Source organism: Triticum urartu, chromosome 5A (genome assembly GCF_056163025.1).
Source record: "Triticum urartu cultivar PI428250 chromosome 5A, HENAU_Tu73, whole genome shotgun sequence".
Taxonomy (NCBI): domain Eukaryota; kingdom Viridiplantae; phylum Streptophyta; class Magnoliopsida; order Poales; family Poaceae; genus Triticum; species Triticum urartu.
Genome location: NC_141877.1, coordinates 645,420,934 through 645,441,137, shown reverse-complemented (window position 1 = coordinate 645,441,137; position 20,204 = coordinate 645,420,934). Strand labels below are relative to the sequence as shown.

At 44.9% G+C, this 20,204-nt stretch overlaps 1 protein-coding gene across 1 annotated transcript; it reads left to right on the top strand.

Moving 5' to 3' along the window:
* Positions 1 to 15,208: 15,208 nt before the first annotated feature.
* Positions 15,209 to 17,088, top strand: LOC125506344 (transcription factor BHLH3). Its single transcript, XM_048671183.2, has 4 exons — positions 15,209 to 15,973; positions 16,113 to 16,289; positions 16,366 to 16,536; positions 16,663 to 17,088. The coding sequence occupies exons 1-4, from the start codon at positions 15,350 to 15,352 to the stop codon at positions 16,747 to 16,749; spliced, it is 1,059 nt and encodes a 352-aa protein (XP_048527140.2). The 5' UTR covers positions 15,209 to 15,349; the 3' UTR covers positions 16,750 to 17,088.
* The last annotated feature ends 3,116 nt before the right edge of the window (positions 17,089 to 20,204 follow it).

Below are 20,204 nucleotides of genomic sequence, written 5' to 3'. Positions count from 1 at the left end.
GGCAGAAGTTCTTTGAACCAAAAGATCACAATAAGAGTGCTCTTAATGGGTTCTCCATTCAAGAATTGTGAATCTGCTAGTCCTACCTTTCTACATGGATTATCCGGAAGAAACCTGTTGAACTTGTTCGACATACTAATCTATGAGTCCACAACCCAGAAAATTATATGTCCCTTGAGTGGTTCCTCTTCAGTTGTATCCCGACCATCCTCCATCAGTTGATAGCCAAGAGTACGTGTGCATTTGTGTTCATCGATGCCTAGTATTCTTGTGGTTCGTTAAGCCATTCTATTTCAGAATGACTAGGAGAAACAAACTCCAGTACCTCATCCATATCCAGGATTGGGTCAAAGCAGTTGTATTCCACAGATCAAAATGCAACCCAGCTTTTGGTTCTGTTCTACCCTGAAGTATTACCCACTTTATGTCAGGAGCGTCATGAGATTTGCACCTTCTCTTATGAATTCTTGACGCAGTGATACTTCTTGCCATCATTGTTCATTCCTCGGTTCCCGTGTTATTGTAACCAGAATGCCGGCAAGTGAGTCGTGATGTGTGAAATCAATACTCCTAGCAACTCCGTTGCTTAGTAGTTAATGGACAATATTCTCATTCTTAGCGTGTTGGTTATTGAATCATCATTCTAAGATTGATCGTGCTACCTAGTCCATTTTCCTGATGCACTCTTCGATCAAGAGTTGGGACTGTGTCTATCCTTGCTTAGTTGATCATATCGTCTTGCCCTGAAAAGCAAGATTGTTCTCGAGTTTAGTAACATATCGGTGGTTCGTGATTTTCCGAAGATCTTCTCGGAAGTATTACCTGGTTGTCACCTGACCGGTATGTTGAGTTCGTGATTAAATGGGTTTTCTTATAAATCACCCCTTCTCCAAGAATCTGTGTTGGATATCCCTGAGCTAGTTGGTTGAGCTAAACAACAACTTGGAGAGTTGGAAGATAAAGCTTGTTTTACTTAGTTCATGTTAAGGGATATCTTTTTGTGTGTGTGTGTGATGAAGAAAGATGATATCTCCATCAATTGGTCCTCGTGATCAGTTGTTGGATCTATTGCCTTGTCAAAACTTTGACTTGAGTATGGGCTATCGTCAAGTCAAATCAGAACCAACGATGTTCGTAATCTTGCCTTACTCGTGGTTGATCCCTCGATCATACACCATTACATATTTTGGGCTGACCAATGCTATCACCGTGTTCACATGATGGTGGAAGTCCAGTGATATGGAAATTCCGATGAGTTGTTGTTGAGCCCATCAGCAGCATTTTGTCTCCTCCATGATTTGTGTTGAACATCCAGCTAGTGTTGAAAACTTGTGTAAGCATTTTCTTCATGCCCCGTTCATGTAGAATATGTTTGGATGAAAGTAGTGACCTCCTCTAAGTTCACGTGCAAACGATGCAAGTTGCCGCCGTGAGTTCGAGAAAGGTTGTTTTTGTTTCCTCTGGTACCATCCCAAGTCAGTCATGCATGTGCGAAGTATGCTATGGTTTGACAGGCTCGCTACCTCCATTCCATTTGTATTCCCTATCACACCAAGCCACTGGCTGATTTGTTCAGGGAAAAGAAGTTTCTTCATAAGAGCTAATCATATGACTTATGCAAGGACTTCGATATCCTTGATGATGGTTCCCAACTAGGACTCGGCAGTGTTTCATTTTATGACAACTATGTGATCATGCTTGTCTGGGACAACATGTTCACATGTGTTTAGCAGAACCAGCTCATGTTTTGGAGCTTACTACCATAGTCCATTTCCTGAGAATCTCGCAATATCATCTCGTCGATTTGTGTTGCAAACTTTCATTTTCTTTCCAGACTCGATGAGTCTGGAATATCCTGACACCAACCAGATCTGAATCTTAGGTAGATGTGATGGTTGGGACATTTTCCCAAGAGCTATAATATTGATCTCTCTGTAACCCGGTAAAGTGGATGTCATGACCAACACACCCAGCCGGAAGACCTATTATTGTAGTATCTTGATTGAGTAAGTTGGCCACCTCCCCATAAGGATCTCGTAGAATTTATTCCAATAGTAGTTCCTTATGGATTTTTGTGTTTCCGAAGTCCGACCTGCTACCTGATGTTCTAGATACCAAACCATTTCAAAGAATGGTTAGGCTAGCACATCAAGGAGAGCATTAGAAGCGGAGCGCTAAATGTCTCTCGGTCAATCATCCAGATTTTGATCCCTTGGCCTCGCTAAGGTGAAATCTGAGAAAGTATTATCTTTATTTGCATATGCATCTTCCACCATTATTCATCATGGTAGCATGTTGTGTTGCCAGGATCCTTGACACGGATATTGGTAAAACCTTGATGAATACGGAAATGCTCAAGTTCTTGAGAGCACGCGTAAGCACTAGGATTTATCATCGGCATTAACTGGAATCCGTTCTCAGTTTTTTCAATTATGCCATAACCTTTCAAACAGTGAATCTCTCTCTACTGTTGGGTTTCTCCCCAGTTACTAGAATCATTCCTAGCGTTTGCATTTTGTTCCCAGCTTGCACCGCCATTGTGTCATCCTACTACGGACTACCCTTCTCAGTAATTATTAACTAGGATCATCCTCAAGTGGTCCTACCATGGGTCCCATCCATCTTCGGTGATAAGCAAAAATCATCCATTGCTTTGTCTTCAACAAGGTAGTCCACATCATCCATTCTAGTCAGGGTATGTCATTCTTTCGAACTTCTTCAAACGAATGCTCGAGATTTTCCCTAGGCTGGTATAGAGAATTTTATTGATCTCTGGATCAAAAGTAATTCTTTTTGCCACTTAAGGGATGATTCTATAGGTCACCCTCCTCCAAGATGTCTCATTTCGGTGTTTTGGAAACTCAATTCCTTGCTACGTTGGCAACCGTTCACCACCCTTTTACATGTGGAATTGTTGCCCACCTAGTGATCATTTGTCATGTGTTTCACTCCATCCCTCTGGACGTATGCTCCGTGTCTCAGCTCAAGAGATGTTTCAGCGTCTCGCTCCACGAGTTGATCCTAAGTTGTTCGATCTTCGATAAGATCGATCCTTCTAGAGATTTCCCTTTCCTCTCATTTGTCATGTTAGTTGGAGTTCTCAGGGCAGGACATCGAGAAATTGATGGTGGTCGAATCAACGTTCTTATCAAGTGCAATTGGATCGAGAAGGTTGAGTTAGTTGCGTTCCCCCTTATCTTACCCTACGCTTGATTCTCGAGACGAGATTCTCGTTTAGTGGGGGTGAGTTGTCACATCCCTAGCTTCTGGCATTGCACTAGGGTAACTTCATGTGTGCATCATGTTTAAACTTTGAAAGAAACTTGAAATGGGGATTGCCTAAACCCTAGCATTAAAGTAATTCACTAGGTTCAACCAAAATATTTCCAGTAAATCCAAATGGATTTAAAAAAATGTTCATCATTCTTGGAAAAAAGCTGGAAACAGTAACCAGTGGTGATGCACATTTTTGCATGACATATTTGGGCTCTGGATTAAATCATACTCTATTTGCATTTGGGCATTTAAATGCTATTAAATATTTTAAATGCTCAAATAATCATAAACTAAAATGTTTACTGTAGGATATATTCCCAACAGTGATCATGAGTAGTTTCATGATTTTTGGAAGTGTCTAAGTATTTTTAATAAATCCCTAAAAACTACAGAATAATAGAAAACAAAATTAAAAACAGAAACAGAGAGAGAGAGAGAGAGAGCTACCTGGACTTACCTCTGCAGCCCACCTGGCGGCCCAAGTGGCCGGCCCAACCCACCACCGCCTCCTTCCCTGTCGCCTTCCTCCTCGCGCCAGTAGGCAGAGGGGGTGTGCCCGCGGCGCGCCGGCACGCGCCAGCCACCTCCTCCCTGCCTGGCTGCCCTCTCTTTCCCCTGGATGTCTCTCGCGACGCCACGCTACCCCCAAGCCCGTGGGGATCGCTCCCTCTCTTGCTCGTTCTCTCCCGCGCCCGCTCCGCACCATAGCCGAAGCCACCGCAAGCTCACCATCGCCGTTCGCATAGCCACCCCATTCCCCTCAACCGCTCGTTGTGTCTGCGAGATCCGCCACATCGTCCTCTTTGTCCACGCCACGCCATGCTTCACCGGGAGCCGTGCATCATCCTTACCACCGTCGTCTTCAACCTCGGACGTCCGAGATCGCCGGCGTCGATTCGCTCCATCCAAGCCATCCCCGAGCACGAAGAGCTTCTCTACGGGTTCCCTGTGAGCCCCTCTTCCTTCGCCCCTCTCCCCGCCGTCCTTTCCTCCCCCCAGTCGTGGTTTCCACCTCGGCTGGAGCTCGCTGCCGCCATCGCGAAGCTCGCCATCAGTAGCCACCCCGCCTGGCCAATCCAAGCACGCAGTCGTGCTCCGGGCTTTCTCAGGAAGCCCTAGCGCGCCTCAGGCCGTCCGCTCGTGCACCCTAGCCCTCGCGCCCGTGCAAGCCACAGCTGCGCCTCCGTGGAACTCGACGCCGTCGACGTTCCCGGCCACCCTAGCATCGCCCGAGGCCACCAACCGACGCGCACCCTTGCTCCGGTTCCAACACGCCCAGCCCCGGTTGCTCCCGTCGCCGGAGTTGGCCAGACGGGGAACGCCGCCGCCTCTGCTTACGCCGGCGAGCAACCGCCGGCCTAATCCAGCCATTAGGCACTAATTGCCAATTAGGTTAGCACCTGAGCCAATAACAGCCGGGCCCCACAGGTTTATTTGACCCACTAACAAAATCATTTGGACTTAATTTGATTCCAGTGGACCCACACGTCAACATTGACTTTGCTGACATGGCCTTTGACCGGTCCCACCTGTCATTGACTCGAGCCAGCACTGTGTCACTGACCAGTAGGCCCCACTGGTCAGGTTTGACCTGGCCAGCCATAGTTGACCTGATGATGTCACTCTTACGTCATGCTGACGCAGTAAAACCTTTTCTGCATTTTAAATGAATCTAAATGATTTATTTATTTTTAGAAAATATCCAAAACTTTAAAAAATCATAGAAAATAATCTATAACTCAGATTGAAAAGATTTATATATGAAAAATGATCAGAAAAATCCAAAGAATCTGAATCTGGCATTTTCATGCATGTTGGAACAACTTAAAGTTGCTGTTTAGGACAATCCAATTAAATGGTATTTAAGAAATCACATATGGAGTTCGAATTTGAACTTAGGGTTCAAACCAACCCCATTTAACCTGTTGCTAGTTGCATTAGCTGAAAACACAGCATATTGACATGTCATGATCATGCATCATATTGTGCATTGCATTGATTGTGTTCTTTCTGTGTTTGCCGGTGGTTGTCCCCTCTCGATAGACGTTGTACCGACGTTGTGCTCGTTAACACCGATGAAGACCCAATGATATCTTCAGAAGTGCCAGGCAAGCAAAATACCCTTGTTCATTCCGATACAATCCCACTCTCTCGCTCCTGCTCTCTTTTACTGCATTAGGACAACAACGATTCAATTGTTACATGTTGCGGTAGTTGAACCCCTTTCCTCTGCATGACCTGTCATTGCCACAGTAAATAGATGAAATCCACTAGGATGAGTAGGAGTTGTTTGAGCCCTGATGTGCCTACTCATTCATGCTTATTTGTCATGCCTTCTACTGCTTAGAGTTGAGTCAGGTCTGATTCATCGGGGATGAATTGGAACAGTGATGAACATGTCCTACTGTGTGTGAACACGATTTGTTAAAGGTAGCGGTGAGAGGCCATGTAGGAGTACATGGTGGGTTGTCTCATTGAAACCGTCCTTAGGAACTGAGTTCTGTGTTTGTGATCCATGAAACAGTTACTACCACGCATTGGGCCCGAAACTAATGGACCCTCTCGGCTTCTTGATCACCCTTGCCCTCTGTCCAGGAGTTGCAACAAGTTTCTGGTGTTTATAGGATATGTGTTGGCGGTCGTGCGTAGCGCTGACCCTAGGGGTGGGCTATGATGCGGTAGATACACCATGGCCGGGCATGCCGGGCGCCCGTTTGGTGTCTCGGAACCCTGTACACATCGTCCGGGGCCGTATGTGGAAACCTCGGCTGGACTCCCTGTGGATGGAACCTGGATAGGCGATAAACCTGGACTAGAGACTTGAGTGTTTAGGTAGGCTGTGGCCGACACCCTCGTTGGGCTTCCGCTTGAAGGTTGCCGAGTACATGTCGTGTAAACGGCGGTAAATGGTGAGAGCGTGTGTGAAGAAGTACACCCCTACAGGGTTAACATCATCTATTCGAATAGCCGTGTCCGCGGTAATGGACTTCTGGGTTGCCTATAACAGTTCATAGACAAGTGAAAGTGGATACTCTAAAACTCGCAAGATAAGTGTGAGTGCTATGGATGGCCTTCTCGTAGGGTGACGAGAGCGGATCCATAGTGCTGTATTGAATGGTGAACATGTGGACTCGTGTGCGCCACCTCAAAAGAGTTGCTTTCAGTCGTAGTTCAGGTTAGCCACTAAGTCAAAGCTGGCTTGCTGCGGTTAAACTCCACCACCCCCTTTGTTGATACCGGTGCATATGTAGTTAGTTCTGATGTAAGTCTTGCTGGGTACATTTGTACTCAAGTTTGCCTATTCTATGTTTTTGCAGAGAGACGTCAGTCTCGCTATTAGTTCCGTGTGGACTTCGATGTTTAGCTTGATACCTCAGCTACAATCTTGTGCCCTCGGCAGGATCTGGTAGATAGTCAGGCTTCTTAGCCTTTTTCATTTGTAGATGTCTGTACTCAGACATGTTAATCTTCCGCATGTGCTTGATTTGTATGCTATGATTGTTGGGTCATGAGACCAATGTTTGTAATATCTCGCTCCTCGGAGCCTAATGAATAAATGTTTGAGTCATAGAGTCTTGTTGTGATGCCATGTTGTATTTACACATGTCGAGCATATTGTGTGTATGATTGAAATGCTTGGTATGTGTGGGATCCGACAATCTAGTTGTTTATCCTTGGCAGCCTCTCTTATGGGGAAATGTAGTCTTGTGCTTCCATGAGCCATAGTAGTCCGCTACAGCCCGGTTCACCGGAGTCCTGTTAGCCCAGCACTACTGCTCAGGACACTTGACTGGCCAGCATGTGTTTCACTTCCTTCCTGTGTCTGTCCCTTCAGGGAAATGTCACGCGGTAACATCCGAAGTCCTGCCTAGCCTACTACAGCCCGGGTTCCCGGAGTCCTGTTAGCCCAGTGCTACAGCCCGGATTTACACGTTGCTGATCGACATGCTGGATGTGATATGGATGCTTTGGGTTCAAGACTAGCCATGTCGGCCCGGGTTCTCTGTCATATGGATGCTAGCAACACTATCATATACATGAGCTAAAAGACGCAAACGGTCCCGGGCCATGGTAAGGCGACACCCGTGGGAATATCGTGCGTGAGTCCGCAAAATGATATGAGGTGTTACCGGCTAGATCGACATGACTTGGAATCGGGGTCCTGACAAATTCTCAGAGCGTAACCCATTTTGGTTGCCAAAATTGGGAAGCACTTTGCAAAATGTATGGTTTTTGTGAGGGTATGATTGTCACCATGGATCTTGGTGATCCTGACATCGAGCAAGACAATATGGACATTTGGGTCCTTGTTGATACGCTTCCGATTCTACCACAATGTGAGTTTCTCAAACATAGTTATTAACTAATTTATATTGTTTATTTCAAAATAGTTGACAGCTTATTTCCATTGACAACTTATTTTGAATCTTCAAAGAATGTGCAGAAGATGGTAGACAAAACCCACTACACTGATGGCTCCGAATTAACTTATAAGGAGAAAAGTCATCTGATTGCTTATTGTACTTATCTTGAGAATTACAATACCTATTATCAAAATCCTCCAAATTATAGTGAATACGTGCCACTAGTGCACGTGTTGAACCACGATAACTTCTATGGAGATACCCTGGTAAGATCTTTTACTATTACGACATCTGTGCATCTTTTGCATACTTCTAAAACTAGTACATCATTGCTAACTACGAAGTTATTACTATGTTTTTCAACAGAAAATCCTGATGGATTGTGTGCCTCATCTGATGTATCAGAATGGTCGCCTTGCAGTTCTGAACATACAACCAGGTCAATCTAAGGAGCACACCTGTGCATATCGGATTTCTAAAACCGGTGAACACATGCTAATCAAAGAATGGAAAAAATGTTTGGACATTCGCAAGAGGTTCTTGGAAGTAACATTGAGCGAAAGGAAAGAATTGGAGACAGGATAATCTCCATTCTCCATAATGGAGAGTCAGGGGCTATCTTGTTTTTTGCTATTTTACCTTAGATAATATAGTAGGTCCTAAGAGAATGTAGTAGGTCCTATGAGGTACAATATGTTTATTATGTGATACAATGTGTTAGAGTTGATGATGAGGAGTACTTGTGATTACGACTAGTGACCAATTTGCTATGTGATGTCTCATTTATGAAAACGATGATCTTGAGGAGGTGTTATATGACAATGATGTATTATGATGATAAGTTGTTAATGATATGATGATGATGATATTTATTATATCATTGGGTGAAAGAACTGCGGATTAGTTTCAAGTCGATGGCCATCCACTTGAAACTAGCCCACGGTTCTTTCACCCCGTGATGTAATAACTCATTATGATGTAAAAACAATTTCTAAATTCCTGTTGTATGAAAACTTGTGTAAAGGTGTACGAATACAAAATGAAATAAAAAAGAAATAAAATACAAAATAATAGTAGCAGCGCGGGCAGGGAGAAGCGCTACTACTAATTACCAGTAGCGCTCCTCCGTGAAGTCGCTACTACTATGTCGATTTAGCAGTAGCGTGGTCGGATGCACGCTACTGCTATACGTTAGCTGTAGCGCCTTATCAGTAGCGCATCACCCCGCGCTACTGATAGGCCTAAAACCCGCGATGCTGCTAGGCTTTTCCCTAGTAGTGACACTATGACTATGATGATTTAATAGTGTCGGTGGTAATGACTATGATGATTATTAGCTAGTGTTGTTGGTGATGATATGATGCAAGAGTTTTTATATTAATATGATGATGATGTTGATCATGATTATCATGATGATTTGTTATTATGATCATGATTAGTTATTATATCATAGGTGGAAGGAACGCGGATTAGATTCATGTGGATGGGTCAAAAGTGACCAAAAGTTGAATTAGTAGGATCGTCATCCTAATTCAACTTTTGATTCATCCAAATGAATCTAATTCATGTTTCTTCCTCACAATGATATATTAATTCATCATGGACATAATGATATAACAACCTCTTAATTGGTACTGTATCAAAATTTGTATAACGGCGTATAAATGCACTAAAATAAAAAAATAAAAAACAGAATAGTGATAGCGCAGGGCACGAAAAACACTACTACTAGTTAGATTGGCAGTAGCGTTTGTATGGAAAGCATTACTTCTAAGTAGCTATAACAGTAGCGCGGGTTGGAACGCGCTAGTGCTAAGTGTTAGTTGTAGCGTCATATCAGTAGCGCGGTACCCCCCGCTACTGATAGCCCTCAGACCCGCGCTACTGCTAGGCCTTTCCCTAATAGTGATGGGTTTATCTCATGTAGAAGTAAGTAAGCGAGTTCCTCGAGTACTCCACCCATTGAGACGACAGATATATGAGATGCAACTCAAGAATGATGCGATGCCAGGTCAAATCCAAAAATTCAAGATGCTTTGATATGCACTTTTAGCTGTTGTTATGCTTGGCTTCGTTCTTTCAGCCGGATCGGTGGCAGCATTTCTTCTCATAGGATTCATTACATTGATTGTGTTATTAGTCTAGATCAAGTAGTGGTAGAAGTTAAATTCATTGATTATTATCCTTCAACTATTATGTATCTAGGCCAAATTAATGAGATCGATGTTGTTCTAATTGTGAGCCTTTGTCTATATTTTAGTATGTATATAGATTTACACAAAATAATTATAAAATTTTCAAAAAATACTAGAATAATAACATTATAAAATTATAAACAGATCATTTATAACAATATAAAACAATGTGTACAAAAAATAACTAAAAAATAAAAATAAGAAATAGAAATGGTGTTGGCCACGTCAGCAAACGCCAGCAAAAACTATGTCAGCCCTCAAATATAATTAACCACCCACACTTCTCCTGTTCCCCACACCCACATCCAAATCCATTCACACCACGCACGTCGTCGCCTATGCCGTGACAACGCCCTCGGCCCCATCTTCGTCGCCGCCTCCAATATCGTCGTCAAGGACCCACCCCATATTTGGGCTGAATATAAGGAGTGTCGTCTGGGTTGTTTTTTCTTACCGGTAACTGATCGCGTCGCCCGCCCGGACGTATGACAGGGGTTTGAAGCGTCCTGCTGTAGATGCTCTCATGTCACTGCCAATAACTACTTCATCCATCCAAGGCCCGACAAGTGGTTTTATCCTAGTTGGTAATCTTGCACAGATAAGCAATCGATATAGTGTTTTTGTTCCCTTGCATCATTGCTACTTTTTGAGCTTGCATTGGTTTTTCCCTTAAAGAGGAAAGGGTGATGCAGGAAAGTAGAGATAAGTATTTCCCTCAATTAGAGAACCAAGGTATCAATCCAGTAGGAGACAACACACAAATCACCAATACCTGCACAAACAATCAAACAACTTGCACCCACGCGATAAAGGGGTTGCCAATACCTTCACGGTTACTTGCAAAAGTGCGATCTGATAGAGATAGATGAAACTAAACAAACGATAAAGTAAATATTTTTGGTATTTTTGGTCTATAGATCGGAAAGTAAAATATTGCAAAAATAATAGATCGGAAAGTAAAATTGTAGATTGGAAACTTGTATCATGGAAAATAGACTCGGGGGCCATAGGTTTCACTAGAGGCTTCTCTCATGATAGCAAATAATACCGTGGTGAAAAAATTACTGCCGAGCAATTGATAGAAAAACGCAAAGTTATGACGATATCTAAGGCAATGATCATAAATATAGGCATCACATCCGTGTCAAGTAGACCGAAACGATTCTGCATCTACTACTATTACTCCACACATCGACCGACTCATGCCTGCATCTAGAGTATTAAGTTCATGAAGAACAGATTAATGCATTAAGTAAGAGGACATGATGTAGAGGAATTAACTCAAGCAATATGACCAAAATCCCATCTTTTTATCCTCAATAGCAACAATACAATACGTGACTTGCTGCCCTTACTGTCACTGGGAAAGAACACCGCGAGATTGTACCCAAGCTAAGCACTTCTCCCATTGCAAGAAAAACCAATCTAGTTGGCCAAACCATATCGATAATTCGAAGAGAATTACAAAGATATTAAATCATGCATATAAGAATTCAGAGAAGATTCAAATAATATTCATAGATAAGCTGATCATAAATCGACAATTTATCGGATCTCAACAAACACACCACAAAAGAATATTAGATCGGATAGATCTCCAAGAACATCAAGGAGAACATGGTATTGAAAATCAAAGAGAGAGAAGAAGCCATCTAATTAACTACTAGCTATGCACCCGTATGTCTAAGATAAACAACTCACGCTTCATCGTAAGGACAATAGAGTTGATGTAGAAGCCCTCCGTGATCGAATCCCCCTCCGGCAGGGTGCCGAAAAAGGTCCCTAGATGGGATCTCATGGGTACAGAAGGTTGCGGCGGTGGAAAAGTATTTTTGTGGACTCTTCTGGAGGTTTGGGAGTATATGTGAATATACACGACGAAGAATTGGGTCAGGGGGTGTTGGAGTAGGCCACAAGGCAAGGGGGCGCCCCCCTAGGGCGATCCCCTATGGCTTGTCGTCTACTCCAAGCTCTTTTGACTTGGAGTCCAAGTCTAACAGGTGTCTTCTGGTCCAAGAAAAATCATCGAGAAAGTTTAATTCCGTTTGGTATTCCTTTCCTGCTAAACTCAAAAACAAAGAAAAAAAATAGAAACTGGCACTGGGCTCTAGATTAATAGGTTAGTCCCAAAAGGAATATAAAATAGCATATTAGTGCATATAAAACATCCAAAACAGATAATATAATAGCATGGAACAATTAAAAATTATAGATACGTTGGAGACGTATCAATCATGCCCACCACATCTATCCTATAGCTCATCTGGATTAAAGATTAGCTAACCCCCCCCCCCTCCCCTAAAATCTCCCAGATAGCGAGACCCACGACGTGTCCAGGAGGAAAGGTTGGAAGGTGCATGAGGCCGTCGAGGGAAATGCTTAGATCTTCAAGATCAACCCAGCCACCATGGTGTCCGCCGAGCACATCAATCAATTCTTCACTCTATGGATGATTATTAATGATTTCCACCTTGACGACCACATTGAGGATGACATCGTGTGGAAGCTTGCGAAGAGTGGGCACTACTATGCGGCCTCAGCTTATCGAGCGGAATTCTTGAGAAGAGTCATGTCACCTCTAGACTCCATGGTTTGGAAGGCTTGGGCATTGTCGGAAGTCAATTTTTGTTGCTTGGTTGGTCATCTAAAATAGGATATGGACGACGGATAGATTGCCCAAGTGAGGTTGGTCAAATTATGGTCTTTACCCTCTTTGCAAAAGTGTCCAAGAGACGGGAGCACACTTGCTTTTCAACTGCCAAAGAGTGGCTGCACCTTGACAGCATTGATATATACCTCTTCTTGGTACTTGGACAACTTTGTGGAGCACTGGTGGTCAATGCGGGTGGGAACGGGCGTCCCAAATTCAAAAGCAATGACCTCCCTCACAATGCTCATCAGTTGGACAATTTGAAATGAACGCAATGCTAGAGTCTTCGGGCACAAGAATTGTAACAAACTCTATTCTCTTTTTTTTTTGCCTCCGTTTCGGAAAAAAAAACCCGATCTAATCCACCATATTCCACCGATCTATTCGTCGCCGAGCACGAGCAGCATGCACTGTTGCACATGATTATATGTTTATAACCAGTAGTAGTTGATTGAGCTCGTACGCGCACCAGTTGCTCGGCAGTGCATCGATGACCACGTCGGCAGCTAGGCCGCTGCCGACCGAGACAGTTCCGACAGCTCGAAAACGAAGCGGATCACACAGCCAAGACGCCGGCCGCGCACGCCACGCGTCCACATCACCAGCAAAGCTGCTGGGCCGCACATATATACTCCCGATCCCATCGTAGCTTGCCCGCCGTGGACGGACATCCCCCGCTAAACAGTTTAGTAGGAGTGGTAGAAGAAACGAGATCGATCGACGACCAGCTATAGCAAGCCCGTATGCACAACGCGGATAAGCAAGGCCTCTACACCAAATTCCTTCCGTGACTCGGCCCCGTTGGCTCCTTGCTACAGGCGACGCTCTAAAATCGGCGTCGTCGGTGGGGCGAGAGCGCGTGCCGCCGCGGTCACCGCGCGCCGCTGTTTTCCAGGGCGGAACCAGCCGCGGATCCAGCACGCCGCGCGCAGCTGACACGGTGACACCTCCTCCAATCTGTCCCGGCGCCCGTGAGCCCGAGGTCGCGCATACTCGGCCAGCTTGCGCCGTGCGGTCCCTGTGCCGTGTTCCTCTGTGTGAGGCTGTGAGCTGCCGCTACCCGTGGCGTAGCGGGAGATTCATGAGACCCGGGTCTTGGATCATGCGCGTACGCAAAGCGTCTCCGTTTGGATATTTGCTGTAGTTACTCAAAAAAAGGATATTTGCTGTAGTGCAGCCGCCGGTACTTGCGCACTTGCATTAAATGGTTTGCGCAAGGGACCGACCCGCCATGGCGATATGGATCATCAAGTGCACGGAGAAACGAATAATAATGCATGCGTGCGTGCAGGCCCGATCGACCGCTCAATCGACAAGCTAGCTATTCTGGTCCGTAGTGCGTGCGCGCTGTTTTTGTTTGTCTCCTCCATTCACGAGTCACGATCGATCCGAAAGCTCATCAAGATGATCCAGGACTAGTTAAGTACCCCCTAAATCTCCGAGACAACGAGACCCACACGATCCAGTTCATCTTTCAGGACTCATCACTCACGCAACCGGGCAGCATGATTAACCGATCCATCGAGCTAATATTCGCGCCGGCCGGTTGCGTCGCCAGTGCAGCGATCACCACGGCGGCAGGCCACGCGGCTAGCAAAGCTAGCTAGCTGCTCGCGCAGCTCCAATCAACGGCGAAAACGCCGGCGGCGCACGCGACGTGTCCACAACACATCGATCCTGTCCTAGCTAGTAGCTCTCTCACGGTGGTCCAGCTGGCAAAAACGGCAAAGGAAGCTCTGCCTTTTTCTTTCATTATTAAAAATAAACAAGAACAAGTTTCGTTATTAAACAAGAACAAGATCGCTGATTGGGGCAGTACGTGCGCATTGGCAAGATAATAAAACACCCTTTATCGAAAAAACGTGCGCATTGGCACGGCCTAATTTATTGCAAGTAGTCAGCTGGCGTATTATCTTGTTCTTCTAATTTATCGAATCATGGCGGGCGCGCGGATGGGTTTTTATCTGGTTTCGAATTTTTCGGCAAGCGAGGCTCTTTCTATGATTAAATATAAACCAAGAGGGTTTTCTATGAAAGAACATGCCAGGTCAGCCCCTGACTGGCGGGCCTTGCTGGTCAGTTACTCCGTCATTACGTGTTTATACGCCGTTTAGTCCGTTTTGGAACGGCTTGCCTAGACTTGGTACTAACTCGTGAAAATTACCAAAAGTGGAATCAATCCGCACGTACTGCTTCAATTGTGATACCTCCGTCCAATTAACTTACCCAATTCCTTTCGCTTGGTGATTGGGTGCGAGGCAGGCCAAGGTCTCGATCCCGCCGTCGACAGGCCGAAACCAACATGACGATTATTGAAAAGGCTTCAGAGTTTCTTTTATAAGAAAAAGTGAACGAGAGTTAGTCTTTGGTTGGTCTCATTTTTTTATATAATTGAAAAGCCATATACATGCAACCAAAGGTCCCAAAGAGTTAAAATAACGGCGAGATTCCATTCCATTCTCAGGGTAGCTTTGGCCATTTTCTGCCTGACCAACCCGGTGCAGCCAGCCAGGCGTGACCACACCAAAGATCAGTGACTAGCCAGTTGATGCCAAGGAATGATTGTCGCTTGGGTTTGTCACACCGCATTGAACTCCCAGGTTGCTTCCTTCCGTGATCCCCCTCCTGCCCCAGCCCTACACTGCCACTGGACTCTAGCTAGCTGCAAGTTGGCCGTGTCGTGTGGACCTGTTACAGTGCTACTGCTACTGCTAGCTAGCTACTGCCCGTGTTGCTTGCTGGGAGTGGGAGTATAAGCGTCAGGAGTTTACGCAACTTAGCTGGGAGAGAAATTAAGGGAAGCAAGCATATTCTAGAGCTGTGCTATAGTACACCTTACTACACAAGTCTAGAGCTCGGGCGGCATGGATCAGCTTGACGAGCAGTCCTTCCTCGACGAGCTCATGTCGCTGCCCCGGGAGGAGGCGCCGGCGCCGGCTCCGGCTCCGTGGCCGGCGTACCAGGGCAGCGGCATGATGACGACGAGCGACCTCCTCTTCTACGGCGGCGAGGGCGCGGAGGCGAGCAGCGGCACGGACATAGCCGGACCGTTTCTTCAACAGCCCATGGCGCCACCGCAGGCCGCGCCTCCGCACCGGCCGCACGAGGAGTTCAACTTCGACTGCCTCAGCGAAGTGTGCAACCCTTACAGGAGCAGCGCCGGCGTCGTCCTTGGGCCTGGGGTCGTCCACGGTGTCGGCCAGTCGCTGGCTCAGTATCCCCTCCACGACGCCATGGCCGAGAACGGCACGAGTGGCAGCAAGCTGCATCACGGCGGTGGCGGGTCGTCGTCGTCCCCGCCGTTTGTGCTCGCAGGTGTCGCCGGGGAGGGCTCGGAGATGACCAGGGGCGTCTTCTCCGGCGCCCACCCTAGAAGCAAGCTCAACGGCGGCACTACGTCCAAGAACCTCATGGCGGAAAGGCGACGCCGGAAGCGTCTCAATGACCGCCTCTCCATGCTCCGCTCCATCGTGCCCAAGATTACCAAGGTGTGTGTGGCAAATCGCAACTCGCATTTGTCCTGTCTCCTGTGACCTAATTAGTTAATTTCTATCGAGTATCAGTTATCAATGTGACTTGTGGACCATAGTTAACATGTTTAGATCGAATGAATCGATCAATCTGTAGATGGATAGGACCTCGATCCTCGGGGACACCATAGACTACGTGAATGAGCTAACCGAGCGGATCAAAACCCTTGAGGAGGAGATCGGCTCCACGCCGGAGGAGCTGAACCTGCTGAACACCAGGAAGAATTTCTCCGGCGTTAGCAGCGAGGAGATGCCGATGAGGAATTCCACCAAGGTACACACTTCTCTCAGGCAGCTGATCAAATTACAGGATCCAGACATAAATTCTGAACTGATTGTTATCCACACAGTTTGTCATCGAGAAGCAGGTCGACGGCGAAACGAGGATCGACATCTGCTGCGCCACAAGCCCCGGCGTGCTGATCTCGACGGTGAGTGCGCTGGACGTGCTGGGGCTGGAGATCGAGCAGTGCGTTGTAAGCTGCTTCGGCGACTTGGTCATGAAGGCATCCTGCTCACAAGTAAGGAATTATCGTGTGTCTTTTTTTGGAGGAGCAAAATTTTCCATTAATTTCTTGGCCGAGTGTACATGTTTTCTGCACTATTATAATTCAATCATCGATGCATGGTGTCTGTGGTGTATATAGGAGGAAGGGAGGAGCCGAGTGACAAGCACTGACGAGATCAAGCGGGCATTGTTCACGAGTGCAGGCTATGGAGGAAGGTGTCTGTAGATCGAGCTCGTCAATTTATCAAGCATGCAGAAGAAGCTGTTTGTAATTGTAATTTTGTAATCGTCTTTGTGTTCTATGTTTGCATATCTTTGCTTGATTTGTTTTGAAAAATATCTGCATGAATTAATGTAGTATAGTGTTTATGTTAAATGTTTTGAATAGTAGTACTATCCAAAGTTCAACTGTTTGTAACCAGATTGTAATAGTTGGGTGTGTGTCCGTGAGTGTAATGCATGCATGTATGTATCAATGTATGGAATGGAGTATTGGGATTTGGCCGACCTGAAAAGATACCAATCTGTTGTTGTATTTGGTTGGGCACTGTTACAGCTTTTTGTTTCCGTGTATGTTTTAGCTGTTTCCTGACAACAATTGTTCATCAAGTTTTGTCCTGGGCTATACGAACACAGTGGTCAAGGATTGGGTACACATATGCATGGGCACATATGAACAAGCCCTGACGAGCACCTCTCGTACTGTACACACAGTGGTCCGTTGATTCCTTCCATGTTTGGAGAATTGTGTCGCCGTGCTGCGTGCATTTTACACCACTAGTAACATTCCGAATTGCACATATATTGGGTTGAAACCGTTATTTTATTGTCTTATCCAAAGCGATACAAACTGGAGACAAACATCCACGAGGACGCAACACTAGCCCATTTGTCTCGGTTCCTGGGTCGGTACTAAAGCCCACTATCTTTAGCTACCTAATAGAGAGAAGTGTCCTTTCTTATCTTCATGCTTGATCGACGCTACGTACTATAGATACTAGTACGCGGGTACGTGCACATCACGTGAAATGTTCAATTCATGGATACAAATTTTCCAAAAGAAGAAAATCAAACACATGGCTCTTGGAAATTCTAACGAATCAACCGTTGTGTTTTGTTTGTACGTAAAGCTATTATGGTAGTTATCACTTATCACTCCTACAGTGGGTGGTTTTGGTGCAAACATAATAAAAATTTGTTAATGACGCATACAGTAAATAGGAATTATTTTATAATTACATTTGTTCTTGGAGGAATAGTATTTTATAGTTGCAAAACTTAGAAGAAAATGCACATGCCAAAAAATTATCAGTCTCAGATATTTGTACCGTGTTATACTCTAATCACAAGGTGACTTAGCTAATGTATAACAAATCTGTTATAATATTCTCTAAGAAACGCAATATTCTGGGGTACAAAGTTTGGACACATATAATCCAATCCTGTGATGCATTGTGCACACGTGAAAAGCAATAACTGGCCACACTTGCACCATCCCCTACTAATCGTGTGTAGCCACAGAAAATCCTATGATGCCAAGAAAGAGAAAATCGGAGATGGGAGCACAGGACATTGGAGTGGCTGCCAACTTCTACTGCACGTACAGAAAATGTCGAAGCATCCAACAATAAACAATTCCGCAGTGTTGAGATTTCTCTAGAGTGAAGTGTGTTTGTGCAGTGAGCACTGTAGGTGCGAATCCTTTCACTTTGGACCATAGGATTGACATCATCAACAGCCAAAATTGCTTCTTAGGCTTAGGATTCAAAATTCAAAAACTCGTACACTATATAGATAGTATAGATAGAGAGGACTCAACACGCTAGCTAGTAAGCAAATGAAGGAAATCATTAAGTACACAACATCGTCATGAACATATACAGAGAGAAGTCATCGACCTCTCCTTCTCCGAGAGATTGGTCGAACAACAAGTTTTCGTATATCTATCCGACGCTACTGGCTACATATATACAATATAAGATCTCTTACACTTCCCGAACATCTAATGTCAAATTCCACATGGTATTCTCCGGCTCTATTTGTGACGTGGCCAAGAAATAATCCCGCCAATTCCTCTTGAATTGCTCGTATGCGATCTTGTGGTAGGAGTTCATTCCGCATCTGCCACATCTAATTTAAAGAAGGGGGTCAATACATATAAATGAATGAAACTCAACACAAATGATGGTAATAAAATAAAATTGTGAATATTATTGCTTACGCACTTCAAATTGTTTTTTAGATTAGCCCCACTTATTCTCGGTCGTCGCGTTGTAGATGAACTCATAAACGTAGTATCCACAGTAATCATTCCCGGGTTCCTGCCACAAGCACTTTACGAGAAATAGAGGTCAATCAAACTGATAATGAAGCATTATAAATGTTATTGATGAAAGTAGCTAGAATCAATGGGAGATGCGCGGAACTAGCTAGTAGTACTTATTTTCAGGTATGTAAATCGCAACTCCCCCGGCAGTCCCCGAGCTTCTGCGGTGAACTTTTTCGAAACCCTGCCAGACAAAGAAAATAATTACTTGATATCAGGAAATGAACAAAGTTGCCGATATGATGCGATAATAATCGATTGAACTTACTTCTCGAGCATTTTAGTCATGGCCGCATAATCCTCGGGATCTTTTCGTCTCGAGTCTAAGACGGTTACTAGTCTCTGCTCAAGCTTAATCTCTAGGAGAATAAAGTGAAAGCTGCGCACACATTCATAACTCATCAATTACATTACTATAACCTCGAGTAATAAGGGAAACTGAATATGCACAAGACAGTCACACTCACTTGAAGTTGTAAGGAAAGAGTGTTTTCTCTTTGTTTTGATTTTGAAGCAACGGTCGTAGCAAGTTGGCCTCGGTTTCTGTAGCATCATATTTAACCGTCCATTCATCTATGTGATTTGTGTTAATGAACCCAATATCATAGATTTGTGCTTTTCTGCATTCGCAATCTTCAATCTACATAATATAGTGAGGATAATTATATATACATGCAATGATAGAGCAAAGCTATATATAGAGACTTAATTACAGAAGTACTATTTATAGACAGTAGCAAGTGACGATTATTTTATCAAGGGCCTTTTGATTAAAAAATTGGAAGAACTCCTCAAATGAAACAGACAACAGATCAATTGCAACGAGGTCGTGCTCCTCTTTAACTCTCACCGTCAAAGTATCCTTCCCAGACTTGCTGCAAGTTTTCATGTACCACTCATGAAATTTCCGCATCATCGTTGTTAGAGGAGGATGACCAGGTTTGATGAGAGGCTTCCCGTACCAGTATTTGAATTCGTCCACCTCCATTGTATCAAAATGTGCATCTCGGGCAGGTAATCTGCAGGATTGGTACCGGGCACCATCCTCGGAAGATTAGCGACGATATCGCTAGACACCTTGAGCGGGGGGCATGATTCGTTTGCTTGTTCGCCGAGCTAGGGAATTTTTTCCCACTTCTTTGTTCTGCTAACCTTGGATCACTACAAGTACTTCCCAACTGCTCCGCTACCATATATGTCCTTTCAATAATGCGCTCATAGTTGGTTTTCGACGAAGACGGTGGTGGTCGTTTCAGGGCATCGATAGTGCGCTGAACTTTCATGGAATCTATCTTCTGCTCCAGAGGTGGATGTTTCATAGCTCTTCGGGTTTCAAAGAAGTCCTTCACATAGGC